Below are 14,180 nucleotides of genomic sequence, written 5' to 3'. Positions count from 1 at the left end.
ACAATTACATGGTAGAGATTGTATTCAAAAATCGGTTGTATTCAAAATTCGAAAGTCAGATTTATTCAATTAAGTTGTATTCAACTCAACTGTATTCATTTGTAGCTATTTTTACACTGTATTCACTTTATTATATTTAAAATCGGTTGTATAAAAAAAAATATCCTTCAAAATACAAGAAATAAAATACACCCCAAACACAATTTTGCACTAAAATTTAACGGATACACTCAAATACTAAATACAAGAAATAAAATACACCCCAAACACTGGATTGTATGCTAAAAAATTAATGAATACACTGGATTGTATGCTAAAAAATTATTGAATACATTCATAAAGAAACATTATTTTCCCAGATCCGGCACCGGAAAATGTTTCCAGATCCGGCAAAAATTAATGAATACACCGCTACATGTTAGTTCTAAAGGCCTAAAGTTAAAGACCAGCCTATTTGAACAGAAAATATTAAAGACCAAATCATTTGGAGGGCAAAACGTGCAATTTCTTCAAAACTTGCTTTTTTTTGCTCGGATCCGTAGCAAATCGAGAAGACAGAGAAGAAGACCACCATCGCTTTTCTTGTGATCTAGACGGAGAAGACGACAAATACTTGAAAATTTTCCAGAAAGGTATTCTGGCAAACATGTGGTTTGGCGATGTGGAGTTATGAAAATGTTCCTCTAGAAAGGCATTACCATTTAGTTTTTGTCTCTATTTTCAGAAGTTAGAGAGAGAGAGATGGGAGGGTTGGGTTGGAAGTGAATAATGTGATGATCGTATATATATATATATAATATATATATATATATAGCTATTAATTGTATTTAACATATTACTTTTAGTTATAAAAATATATAATTAATCTAAAATATAAAAATAAATCTAAATATATACTTGCAGAGTTAGTTATGTGATGTAATTCCCTTCAAAACAAACTTAAGTCCGGGCGAAAAAATTGTTGGCTTGTCACAAAACAGGACAAAAGTGCAAATGACCCAATATTAGCCCATAATGAAGGCCCAATGATCCATTTCATCCAATCGGGTCAAATACAAATGCATATATTGCAAATGAAGGCCACCATCTATTTCAAAAAAAATGAGAAAGCAAGTGTTAACCTTAACGGAAGCTGCAGCTTCGAGAGTACGGCAACTGTTAGAGCAACGTCAACGTTCTTTTCTCAAACTTGGTGTTAAATCTCGCGGTTGTAACGGCTTATCTTATACCCTCAATTATGCTGGTAAAGTTTTCCCCTTATATCACTCTAATTTGTTGTATTTTTCACCAACAATCGTGCTTTATGAAAAAAAAAAAAAAAAAATCTGTGTGAGTTTGAAATGTACAATTTGATCCTAAACGTGGATTTTGGAGGCCATTTGCTTTAGATTACAAGCAGCTTAGAAGTAAATTAATTATAATGATCCATGATGAGTTTAAATATAGAAAGCGTATCACCCACCGCTATGCAGAGGCGGAGACCAAATCATTTTGAGTTATGAATTCTAAAATTTTAAAAAGACAGTTTTACTGGGTTGAGAACCAAGTACGGAACGAGCCTTGTCTACGAAGCAGAGCGACCTCATCTTGTTTGCTTCTAGCTATAAATAATAGGAATTCTGGTATGGCAGGAATACTGTCGAACATTACGAGTCCTTCGGATGTTGAATGGTCTGGTCAACTCGTTCCGTTCCTGTGTAGAAAGGAAGTATCCCGTGGGTATCTTCTATTGATTAACGAACTGGGATATATCTCAATAGTTAACGGAAAGGAATAGGTGAGAGGAGAAGTGTTGTTTGCAAGCGAACCCAATAATGCCACGAGGCGGAGAGCCTTTCGATGAAGCCTGCACCCATTGGTCAGGTTTAAATCTCAGCTGAGACAAAAAACAGTAGGTGATTTTCTTCTCATCCGTCCTAGCCTTGGTGGACAGAGTTACTAGCGGTGTCAAATATGCCACGAAAGATGATGGCCCGCCCAATCCGCTTAAAATTTTATTGGTTGAGCTCAAGATAATTTTATATTGGGCTGATTTTAGCCCCACCCAACATAGCCCCATTTTGAAGTAATCTCCAACTTAGCGCAATACTAGCCCATTTTTAAGATTTACTTAAATTTGAATTTATTACTGGAGATTTACTTTATTTTTTTCTATGTATTCACTTTTCTTGTATCATGTATCTTATAAATTTGTGGTGTGTTTGATATGGAGGAAAATATTTTGATAGAAAATATTTTTCACTAAAAATTTGCGAAAATATTTTTCTCGAAAAATGTATTTCTAGAAAAAAATTTCCACGAAATTTATTTTTTTAGAAAATAGACCCTTCAAAACAACTGGGTCAAGTTGGGCGGGTCATGACGAAGCCCTTTTTAGCCCACTTCAGCCCAAGTAACTTTTGGGCCAATGGTAGCGCAACCCATTTATTACCTCAGCCCATTTTGATTGGGCCAATTTCAGCCCAACCTGCCCATTTGACACCTCTAAGGGTTACCTAGTATCTGTTGTTGGTGGAAGGTGGCAGGTATCCCGTGGAATTAGTTGAGCTGCGTGCAAGTTAGCCCAAACACCATGGTTATTGACAGTTTACTGGATTCTGGATGAAATATATCTACAGCTGTGGTAATAGGGACATGATTTGGTGATATACCAATTTGAGCACTATTACGAGATAAAACAATTTCTTCCAGTTCTGAATCCCAAACGATTCAATTAGGGGTCAGTGCAGTAAGATTTAAGGGGTTATAATCGACTACGATTCATTATTTTTAACGTCTCTAATTCATAACCGAACATGACATTTTGGCTTCATTCGGCTCCTTTATGGAGATGAGTCAATTTATAGATCTAAGATGTTACACATAAGTGGATTTTTAAACACAAGTAAAGATTCTGGAAAGAAGCTATTGGGTTCTTTTGAACCCATAGACAGGCTTGTAGCTCTCCCCCTGCCGCCATGGTAGGGTAGGGGTTGTAGAAGAGGCTGGGAAAGGTGAATCTGTTTAGGAAAGATTTATATACTGTTATTTGTGTTGGAAAAAAATTGTTTACTGTTAACAATTTTGGATGTGTTGTTTTGCTCTTTGCGCTGTCGGTACTTTGTAACTGTCTTTGGGAAAAATTAAAAAAGAAAAATGAAAATAGTTATTGATAAAGAGCATGAGAGACGAAGGAGGGGAAGAAATGGTATTGGGGTAGAGAGAAACATTTGAGCATTTCTGGTTTGAATTACTTTTTCTTACTTGTTGATCTTTTTGGTTTTAAGGTCATTTGAAGTTGCTTGCTAATATGAAAGCAATAATGCCATTGAAGCTTTTTTTTTGCTTTCGTAGCTTAAATATCTTTTACTGCACAAGAATTCAAATTCTACCCCCCTGCCCCAACTTATATAACTCCCTCTCCATTTTGGGAGGTTACCATTCCACAAATAATATATTGTTTGTACAACTTGCACTAATTTTCAAGAATTCAAATTCATATAACAATGTATCTCTTTTAACTTTGATGTGATATCCTCCATGTCGAACTCGACGATACCTACTATTTATAAGTGCACAAGTGAAATTAACATCTCAAACGTGATGTCCAGTTAAATGGTTTAAAAAACAAACGGGGAGGAGGGAGTATTTGCCTTGTTCTATTAAACAATATAGAGTCACCAAGAGTGATGAAATGTATCCTCTCTCGGCTTGCTCATTTGCGTAATCTAAGACTTCTGCGTGAATGTTGCCTGACATTATGGACTGATGACTTTGGTTTTCTAAATGAACATTGATCCAAAAAGACTGGTTGGGAAAATGAATACCATATTCCAAACTCTTTTGCCGTCCTCCCAGATTCTCTTTTACACTGTGCTAACTGCTAATTATCTGCATCTGCTGAATAAGAAATGTCTTGCATCCGCCACCAAGGTTTTGGTCTAGTGGTAAGAGCGTAACGCGTGATGTATGGGTTAGGCACACGTCCGGGTTCGAACCCTGTCGCAGACAAAAGCCTGCTATTTAGATGGAAAAGAGTAGCGGCAGGCCCATTATCCATCCAGTTTTGAACCTTGTGCCATTAGCCGTCGAGTATTTTTCGGTTATCATATCAAAAAAAAAAATGTCTTATCCATCTCTGTGATAATTTGAATTTTGAGCTGCATGTAATGTATGATTGGTCTACTGATAGTTTAAAGTTCCTCACAAGTCCTTTCCCGGACCCCTCCTGGTGGGATTATACTGGGTATGTTGTTGTTAGGTTGTCCATTCCGAGTGAAATCAGTCGTGTGTGTCACTCATCATATGCGTGCGTGAAAGCACATAGAAGGTTTAATGGAGTTCACACAAATAGTCTCCAATTATTTTGTGCTCAAAGTTTAAATACCCTGCTAAAAGCATCTGCACAGAGCTAGTTCTACCGATTTGTGCAAGCGTGTCCCTACAGATTATTCTGCCGACTAATCATAATTAATTACCTTTAGAGCTTGCCTAATCTATAGCTTAATAACTGGTGTACCTTCTGTGAAATTTCTTAAAGAAAAAGTAAACAGTCTTTGAAATTTCTCAAAGAAAAGTAAACTACCTGTGAATTTCTTCTCTCACGTGCCATTGATTTCCAAAATGACCTTGCTTGTACAGACGATAAAGGAAAATTTGATGAGTTGGTTGAGGACAAGGGAGTGAAGATACTGATCGATCCAAAGGCTCTTATGCACGTCCTAGGTACCGAGATGGATTTTGTCGATGATAAACTCAGGTATAAGATGGTATTTCCGCATTATATTCTACTAGTATAGTCAATTTGTCTTCTATTCATGGCTCCTACTGTTGCATTTGTAACCTTTTCTAGTGATCAATCTTATAAGCTTATTCTTAGAGCTGTCAAATCACAAGATTAAGTATCACTTAAGTATAAGCTAAAATTAAAGCAAGTTTAATTTTCCTGTACTGTCTCATGTCGCGTCATTAAGTATCTCTATAAGCTAATATTAATGCAAGTTAATTTTTATTTTCTCAGTATGATTATTACATAAGTTTGATGTTCAATAGGCTGAACTGAGCCCGCAGTCTTTTCTTTTTCCCTGCAGAGATGAGCTCCTTTTTGTTATTCTGCTGAAGCTTTCAGTTGCTTTATTTATTGAAGTTGACTTAGATGTAGTAGTATTTTGCCCCTATAACCTTTTCGACTTGTGTTGTTTCATTCTCTAAACTAGCCTATCATGTCCTTTTAGGACTCTCACTTCAAAGAAGTATAAGGTGTAACAGAGTAGCAATTACACCATCTGATTCTCTTTTCCTTGTCATGTGCAATCTTTTTTTTGGCATTTGAAGTCTCATTCTTTTAATACAAATATGCAATGTACCTTCTTTACTTTCTCTCTTATCACTATCTGTGATTCCTCTGGATGAGTATAAGAAAATATTCTTTCTAATGATACAGACTTCACCCATGATTCATGTCCCAGTAAATTAATGCCCTTGTTTCCTCAGATAAATTATTTTGATGGTTATCAGAACAGTTGATTGGATAGTGGATGCCCACATTATGGCCTCCTCGTGTCTCCCATTTTGATACCCCTAGCCGAGCAACATATGCTTTCTCTTTTATTGCCATGGCAGATTAAACACCCTTGATCCCATTGCTTCGTTTCCAAGCAATTTAGAACAAGAAGAATATGAGCTTTGAATTTTGATTTTAAAAAATAGAAGAAACAGCAAGCTTCTAATGTTATTCTGTTCTTCTGGCAGAGATGAACTTGTTTATCTGGGGCTCGACTTTGTAATAGAATTGCTCATGGTTGGCTACTGTTTTATTGTGATGGTCAATTCATATGTTGGTCATAGGATTCAGTCCCTAGTGTTGTAAAAGATGTAATTTTGGCTAGTGATGGCATTCTGTCTTTTGCAGCTTTTCATTCAATTATATTCCTATGTAACTTAACATCTACCAAAGAAGAAGGCTGAAGCCACAATCCCACTTATATTCTAAAGTAAAATTCCAAGTTGAACAAACTCCGGATAAGCAGTCAAAAATATAGTTCTTCTGCTTCTATTTCATTGTCATCTTTGTCCTCGTGAAACTAATCCGCCGTGCTTAGCTGGCTAGCTGCTTAAATTCTACTGGCACTAACTTGCAGCACCCATTTACATTCCAATATATGCTGTTCACAAACCTGGGTAATCTTTATATGTGTCTCATAAACATCATTAGATGCTATAATCTGACATTTTTGTTATCATAAGCAGATCAGAGTTTATATTTATCAATCCAAATGCAACTGGACAATGCGGTTGTGGAGAATCTTTCATGACGACAACCAGCTCAGAAGCTGCTAAGCTGCGTGGCAAATCAAGCTGATAGCTTTATGCTACTAGTATGTATGTTATATATATACTTAGAAGTGTGAGTATATTGTCTGGAATAACAAATCGATGAGTTAATTGTCAGAAACAGAAGGTTTTGTTACTTTTTCTTCCTTTTTTTAAATCTTCTTTTCTTCTGTACATCCTGTAACGTTGCTCTTCACCCCAATAATTTGAGTGGATCTGTGTATCACTTACCGCAATGGCTGTTGTACAGAATAAGATTTCCTTTTTCGCGGTGTTGTTAGTATTTGGGAGTTAAAATTGTTTCTGTTTGCATGAAGAAGTTAGTGAAGGAAATTCATTTCAGTTTATGATGCTAGTTTAGTTTTTCACTTGCTTTGCTTCAATCTGCACATGTGATACTGATATCATTAAGACTATAAGTTACTGATAGTTGAATTAGCTGAATAGTCACTAGTAGATTCACAACAAAATGAACATTCTTTTGGCTCTCGTCACACTTTCTTGATGTGTTTTGCCTGTGTGCAAAGCTAAATATATATAATTGACTGGATAAAAGATGCATTACAACCATAATAAAGCATGAAACCGGTACAAATGAACAATATGTACCAGATAATGGAGTGAATTTATGGACATAATTACGTTAATAAATGTGCACATTTTCTTACGGTTTAAACTTTTTCAGACGAGATGGTAACACAGAATTGACTAGCTTTCTATTTCTCCCCTCTATTCCGATTTTCCATTTGAGATTTTTTTGGACTCAAATTTTAAAATCACTCTCTGCATGGCTACTTTGAATCTTTTCACCTTCTGCTTGTCATGATCTGCTAACTCATTCTTCTGACTGCTGCTATGACTATTACCAGTTGACAACTCATCTTCTTGGCTACCATGGAATTTGTAAAGCTTCACGTACTTCATGATGTTCTCCAAAAAGTTCTTGAAGGTTGAATGAGTGAGAAGTGCAACTATTTATAGCATGTGAAGATTCAAAACTGAACATAAAGACAACAGAAACGACAAGAATTTCTGCTAAACGAGAAAGTATAAGAGAAAAAAAAAAAATCAAGGATTTTGTTGGTGGTTAGTTGTATCTTTCGTGACGATTGATAGATTGATCCAAACAAAAGATGTCATTTTGCCGTGATGGGTAAAATGTTGGTTTGTTTAACTATGTAAAAAGTCACGACAGATAGTTAATTTCCTATCTAACTAGTTCTTGGACATTCTCATGGTCTTTAATTATTTTGTTGTTGCTTCTGCTAATCCGTTTTGGCCACCTAATTCAAGACTGCCAAAGCCAAAAAAATTGGCAGGCAAATTATTTGTAGATTATGTGGAAGTGACCCTTACACAATCCAACTGCACCATTAACAAGGTTTTGCTTTAATAATTTCTTTTCTACCTCCATGTGTCCTCCAATTCACACTAGTAGTAATATTTTAAACTCCATACTTAATGTCACATCAAATGATGGAAGGAGAAAAAAAAAATTCTTTTACTAAAGAGACAAATGATAATCAAGGGTACTTTGCACAAAAAGATATTTTGAGCCGGTATTTAAATCTTGTCCTCACTTTTAACATTTGTGTGAATTAACCGTTTTAAGTTTACTGAAAACGTCTAGACTTAAATTATCTTTATTCACAAAATAATATTCTGCACCTTATTTTTAACTGAAAATGTATGTTGTTAAATTAATGTTGGAAAAATCCAAGTTATTGATTATAAGAATGACTCTTTATGGGAAATCATAATAGCTCAGTTGCTTGGCTAAATATGAATATTCCTTATCCATCATCAAACAATCACTTAATCACAAATTTCATTTAGAAGAATTATTACAATAATTAGATTGTGATGCAAGAAGGAATATCAAAAAGGTTTGTCGGGATTGCAAATTTGTAGATTTTTTGCGAACAATTGAACAACACGTGTAATGTTTTACCTGTAAGACACAACTTGTGATTAGCTGAACAGGTTCTTTATCTCTAGCTTATTGAAATATCATGAACTTTTGCCTCATAGGGGTAAAACCAATTTATAGCCACAACTTTTTTACTACCTGAATTTTCACCTTGTTGGTGAGGATTCGAATTCCCATATTGCAATTTCTCGAATCCCCATGTTATAATTCCTTCCTCATTTCTCCTTCCTCTAACCCCTATATATATATATATATATAAAGTGGGACCAAAAGTTGAAAAACACCCATTTTGGAGGTCATTCTTGTAAATCACCTCTATTTTCTGACAATGAACCTAAAACAAGTGAAGGAACTGGGAGGCAACAATAACAAGAGAAGAAACAAGAAACAGTTACAGTTTTTTTTCTCTGTAAACTTTGTAAATGGAAATTGAGAAGGGTTTGCAGAGATGGATAGTTGACATATCTGAATGGAACCCTTCTCCCCTTTACTTCTCTTTTGCTATGTCCTTTCTTCCCAAACATGAGCACTCCTCCATTACCAGGTTTTCTTGCATCTTCCCACTAATACTTTATGTATACCATGTCAAGTTTTCATCTTTAACTTTATTCTATACTACTTTTGATTCTTGATTGCATAAATTGTCCATGGATTTTATATGAAATGCTAAAAATTTATGTATATCATGTAAAAGCTTTCATCTTTAAGTTCATTCTGTACTCTCTCCATTGAAGCTTTTCGCTTTCCGAGAGTCAACTTGAATAAACTTTGAAGCGAAATGGGATTAGATTGACTCAATATTTTAAGTTTAAAATTTATATATTTGAAAACTACGTGATAATAAGTACTATAAGTTGCAACTATTCTGATATCAATATGGTGAAAAAATACATCTTAAAATGTTGTTCAAAGTTCATGGAGTTTGAATCTCGGGAAGTGAAGAGTGTCACATAAATTGGGACAGAGGGAGTACTACTTTGGTTCTTGATTGCATAGAGTATCCATGGATTGCATATGAAATGCTAGAAATTTATGTATATCATGTAAAGCTTTCATCTTTAAGTTATTCAGTACTACTTTGATTCTTGATAACTTAAAGTGTCCATGGATCTTACTTTTATTTGAAGTGCTAAATTGATGTGTTTCAAGTAAAGCTTTCATCTTTAAGGTTATCTCGTACTGTTTTTTTTTTTTTTTTTTTTTTTCTTAATTGCATAAAAAACTGTTTATTGAAGCAAATTGTGAATATACACTTTGTTAGACTTGCCTTAATTCTTTTTTTTTCTCTTTATAAATGTGGTTTCTACACACCTCAGCTAATTCAACGGGATTGCCTTAATTCTATAAATTGTGAATATGTACCTTGTATTTCAAGTAAAGGTTTCATCGTCAAGTTTATTCTGCAATCTTTTGTTTCTTGATTGCTAAGAAATGTCTATCCAAAGCAAATTTGAATTGGCACTTTTATACCTGCTTAGTTCTATATGGTTGTCTAAAAAGCTTGTTGAGAAATTTGGTTATCTAAATTACCCCTTTGTAAAAACTTGAGTGGGTTTGTAATTCACTGATTAGGTTCTTTAAAATGGAAGATCAAAAACGGGCTCTTGTGAGCAGATTGTTGCAGTATGCACTAATACATCAGGTCTTGGGGATTCCATATAATGAAATCTTCATCAGGCGAACTGCTGAGGGAAAACCATACCTGGTATATTTATAATGCTGAATATGCACTTGCTTTTAGTTCTCATTGTTTGTTGAAATTATGTTTTTGCTGTTTGCTTATAGTAGTACTCCCTCTGTTTCAATTTGTTTGTCTTACTTTCCTTTTTAGTCTGTTTAAAAAACAATGCCACTTTCTATATTTGGTAACTCCTTACACCTAACATCCTACATGGCATATTTAAGACCACAAGATTCAAATGGCATTGTGGTACATCACACACATATTTAGTTTAAGACCACAAAATTCAAAAGTTTCTTCATTTTCTTGAACTCCATGTTGAGTCAAACTAAGACTAACAAATTGAAAAGTAGGGAGTATCTTAGAAGTGTGTGTTTTATCATTAACCAGCTGGATTCTCGCATTCTTCCAAGTGTTCCAGAAGAGTCGAAGATTGAAAAGGGGGGAAAATGACTTGTCCTTGGCTGGAATCTCGCTATAAAGATAGGAATGATTTGCAGTAGTCTTATACTAGAAAAGTGTTCTATAAAGGTCTTTTTTTTTTTTTTTGGAGAATAGTAATGTTGTATTCCTCAGCATTAAGGACATGTTGGAGACCTCCAAAAATATCGGCCCAAAACCACAAGAGAAAACTAAAATAACTATAGATAACATAAAAAATCTACTTACTGTTCAGCTTCTTCTAAACCTTGCTCTTTACACCAAAAGAAAAAAATATTGACACAATTCTCTTTGATTTTCTGGATTGAACTAGAAGTATTCTCAAAACATCTGTTGTTTCTTTCTCTCCAAATTGACCACCATATGCAAGGTGGTATTATCTTCCACCATTTCTTTTGGCTTTTGCTTCCTCCTCTCCTTATCCAGCAACTGAGTAGGTCTGCAGTGTGTTCTGGCATTATCCACTTAGTTTGAGACATGCTAAGGAATAGTGACCATAGCTGTGTTGTAACTTTGCAATTGAGAAACAGGTGGCTGTTGGTTTCCTCAGTCTCCTTGCAAAGGAAACATCTAGAAGCAATCTCAAATCCTCTTCTTTTTAATTTTTCATGAGTGAGGCATGCTCTTCTAGCCACCAACCAAGTGAAACACTTTACCTTAGTTGGGACTTTATACTTCCCAAATCTGTTTCCATGGACCTGATATACCCCCTGGTTGTTCCACCACTTCCTTTCTATATAGCCTGCTCACAGAGAACTTTCCATCGCTATCATACTTCCATCTTATTGTGTCTGATTCTGTAGAAATGCCTTTAAATCCACTTAGCTGTCGTATTAACTCAGCAACTCTACCCACTTCCTAGTCATTCAAGTTTCTTCTGAATGTAAGATTCCAACCTTGACGGAACCAAGTGTCAGCTGCTGATGCTTCTGAATTGCTGCAAAAAGAAAACAAATCTGGAAATGAGTTCATCAGAGGCTCATGTCCAATCAATTTCTCTTTCCAAAAAAGGATCTTGGTACCATTCCCCACCCTGTAGAGAACACTTCCAGCCAGCTTAGTCCGTAGATTTCTAATTGTCCTCCATACTGAGACACCATAGGTGCTAGACACTATGTTAGAACACCAATGAACTATAAAGGTCTATTATCCACTAGACTACTTGCACAAGCAGGTACTTGGAATATGATATGTGAAGAACATGATGTTAAACCTTTTCTGGTTGGTAAATGCAAAATCTCCTTTTGTGCTTAATTGATTAATTAGTTTCTCGCGACACATACTTCCCATAATATCCTTCGAATTGTTCTCTCTCTTCTTTTTGGCCCCGCTTCAGCAGCCATGAAAAAAGTTGTCTCTTGGCCAAGTCTCGTCCTTCTCTCCCATTTGAACACCACTTATTTATCACCGAGAAAGGATTCAAGTGATGAATTTCGGTCTAAAAGAATTTTATATACCGGTTTGTTTTGTAGATCTTCCCCCTCATATTAGTGGATGCAGCTGTCCTTTTGCATATCCAGCTAAAACCAACTTATCTGAAGTGGACTTCGTAAAATCCACGAAGATGAGACAATTACAACTTTCAAGAACCTTCATCTATTATTTTGTTCGTATTATATATGGTTTACCATCATTTACATAACTCGTCTTCAGAAATTCTGCCAATTACTGGTGCTTTCTCATATTTTTCATGTTTACATCATGAATACAGATTCAGAATCATAAATTTTTCTAGTTTGTTATCCAATTAGAATGTTTGAAATTACATTCTTGATGCCAGATTAACATCGGTTGTTTAATTTGAGGATATTCTTTGTGCTATCTGCCATGGTGTTGCTTGCAGTCGAAATCTTCTCATTTGCAATATTGTTAATCCCATCTTCTTCTAGGAATGTGACAAACCGGACTTGGAGTTGCCAAATTTCAACTTCAATGCATCACACCATGGTGATTTTGTGGCTATTGCTTCTGAACCAATATGCCTTGTGGGATTGGATATCGTTGCTCAAACCATTCCTGAGAAAGAATCAGTGGAAGAATTCATTCGGAGCTTCTCATCATACTTCTCAAGACTGGAATGGTTTAACATAATCAATGCTGGCTCTTCTCGACAGATTTTAAGTGAGTTTTATAGGTACCTATCTATTTATAGGCCTTACTTACTGCAAATGTACCTGCCACTACTGAAAGTATTATATTCTTGATTAACCTTAAACTCCTACAATTATGTGCGTTTCCAAGATTTCTTATATGCTTGAGTCAGAGATCACAGAGAGTTTGGTTTGGTAATAAGTGTCGAAGGAAAACCCCAAGAAAAAGTAACATGTGTGAGCCTGTACACTTGTTTTCTCTTCCATTGCTAATTAGAGTTTGATGTCTCAATTTTGGATAAGACTTAACTGACTGTGCGTGACATTTTATTTTTTGAAAAAGTTACAGAACATAGATATTTTATGTTAAAACATTATTGACAAGGTACATAAAGAGAACTTCTCTAAAAATAATCTGTTCAGAAAACGATTCATACTTTCACGATCGACTTAACAAACTAGTGGAATATGAATATGATGTAGAGGGAGTAAAAAATAGGGTATTGGAACGTCCTTTTTTTTCTCTTTTTTGTGACAAGTTGAATGACAGGTTTTGTCACCCCGAGAAACAAAATTCACGCTGAATGGTAGAACTATTACACTGACAACTTATGCAGATATTGGAGTTTGAAGGAAGCATTTGTCAAAGCCATCGGTGACGGCGTGGGTTACAAATTGGACACCGTCGAATTTCATCACGAAAACTGGGAAAACATAGTTGTCAAAGTTGATGGCAAAGAACTAAAAGATTGGAGATTTTGGCTTCTTGAATTGGGGAAAGATCACGTGGTTAGTTCTTCTATAGTGCTAGTTCCTGTATAGCTTCCCTTTTTAAATGGTTATAATGCTTGTTTCAAAAGGAGAGTAAAAATAAAGAAACATACAAACAGCTATAGGAGAACCATTTTTCAATTGCATATGATCAGTTCTGCAATCTGCCTTTGCATTAATGCTGACTTTTCTGCATATTGCAGGCATCAATTGCTAGGGGTCACCCTATGTATGCCACTAGCAGTTACAAGACAACATTGAATCAGACACGTTTTAATGACGAGGAATATAATTTGGGATTTCATCTTCCGAATGCAAGCTTCATTTTTCGGAAGGTAGAAGACCTTTTTCCCTCCAATGAAACAGGTAGAGCGCCACCATGTTTATCGCAAAATTGTGCTGTGTTGAAGGATTAAGATGAGCTTAAAGAAGCTATCGATCGACTCATTATGTAAAGCTTAGGTTCTTCTACCATGACAAGTGCCACTTGGGTTTTCTGGTGATTTTAGACTACAGCTTCATATTTTGGCTGAAAATTTTTAAGGGTGTGCTTGGTAAGAAGGAAGCTATTTTCACGAAAATATTTTCCGGTGTTTGGTTGGAGAACGGAAAACATTTTCCCGAACAAAAAACATTTATTAAAGATTGATAATACTATTAGAAACTGGATAGCGTTCTCATGAAATTTCTGAGTTATTAATATTGATAATGATTTCCATCTTCCTTTTTACGGGTGATGTCTTAAGTATTGGTTGTAACAATGTTATAAGTAGAGTTGCGATAATTGTAAAGGAAATTGACTTCAACATAAATGTACAGAAAGACATTTTCCCCTAAAATATTTTCTAGCAACCCAACACCAGAAAATGACTTATTTTGTAGAAAACATTTTTCAGAATTTTTCTTTAATTATCCTAAACACCCTAATTTCTTTCCCTGTTTCATTATAGTGTAA

General features: G+C 35.2%; 2 protein-coding genes across 2 annotated transcripts; both read left to right on the top strand.

The window, feature by feature from the left end:
* The first annotated feature begins 1,086 nt into the window (after positions 1-1,086).
* LOC132059215 (iron-sulfur assembly protein IscA-like 1, mitochondrial) lies at positions 1,087-6,667 on the top strand. The gene is made up of 3 exons (XM_059451766.1): positions 1,087-1,243; positions 4,621-4,738; positions 6,229-6,667. The coding sequence occupies exons 1-3, from the start codon at positions 1,102-1,104 to the stop codon at positions 6,338-6,340; spliced, it is 372 nt and encodes a 123-aa protein (XP_059307749.1). The 5' UTR covers positions 1,087-1,101; the 3' UTR covers positions 6,341-6,667.
* Positions 6,668-8,551: 1,884 nt separating this feature from the next.
* On the top strand, positions 8,552-13,953 carry LOC132059214 (uncharacterized). Its single transcript, XM_059451765.1, has 5 exons — positions 8,552-8,786; positions 9,815-9,947; positions 12,254-12,498; positions 13,072-13,243; positions 13,429-13,953. Exons 1-5 carry the CDS (start codon positions 8,665-8,667, stop codon positions 13,639-13,641), a joined length of 885 nt encoding a protein of 294 aa, XP_059307748.1. The 5' UTR covers positions 8,552-8,664; the 3' UTR covers positions 13,642-13,953.
* Positions 13,954-14,180: the final 227 nt, after the last annotated feature.

The sequence above is a fragment of the Lycium ferocissimum genome, chromosome 6 (genome assembly GCF_029784015.1).
Source record: "Lycium ferocissimum isolate CSIRO_LF1 chromosome 6, AGI_CSIRO_Lferr_CH_V1, whole genome shotgun sequence".
In the NCBI taxonomy this organism is placed as follows: Eukaryota; Viridiplantae; Streptophyta; class Magnoliopsida; order Solanales; family Solanaceae; genus Lycium; species Lycium ferocissimum.
Note: the sequence above shows the minus strand (reverse complement) of the source record. Positions and strands in the feature narration are given on the sequence as shown.

Bases quoted from the DNA above. Each gene is read 5' to 3' on its own strand.
- LOC132059215 (XM_059451766.1), top strand. From the start codon at position 1,102: ATGAGAAAGCAAGTGTTAACCTTAACGGAAGCTGCAGCTTCGAGAGTA. The intron at 1,244-4,620 runs GTAAAGTTTTCC...TTGCTTGTACAG, and splicing joins TTATACCCTCAATTATGCTG to ACGATAAAGGAAAATTTGAT. The intron at 4,739-6,228 runs GTATAAGATGGT...TATCATAAGCAG, and splicing joins TTTGTCGATGATAAACTCAG to ATCAGAGTTTATATTTATCA.
- LOC132059214 (XM_059451765.1), top strand. From the start codon at position 8,665: ATGGAAATTGAGAAGGGTTTGCAGAGATGGATAGTTGACATATCTGAA. The intron at 8,787-9,814 runs GTTTTCTTGCAT...TTCACTGATTAG, and splicing joins GAGCACTCCTCCATTACCAG to GTTCTTTAAAATGGAAGATC. The intron at 12,499-13,071 runs GTACCTATCTAT...CAACTTATGCAG, and splicing joins ATTTTAAGTGAGTTTTATAG to ATATTGGAGTTTGAAGGAAG.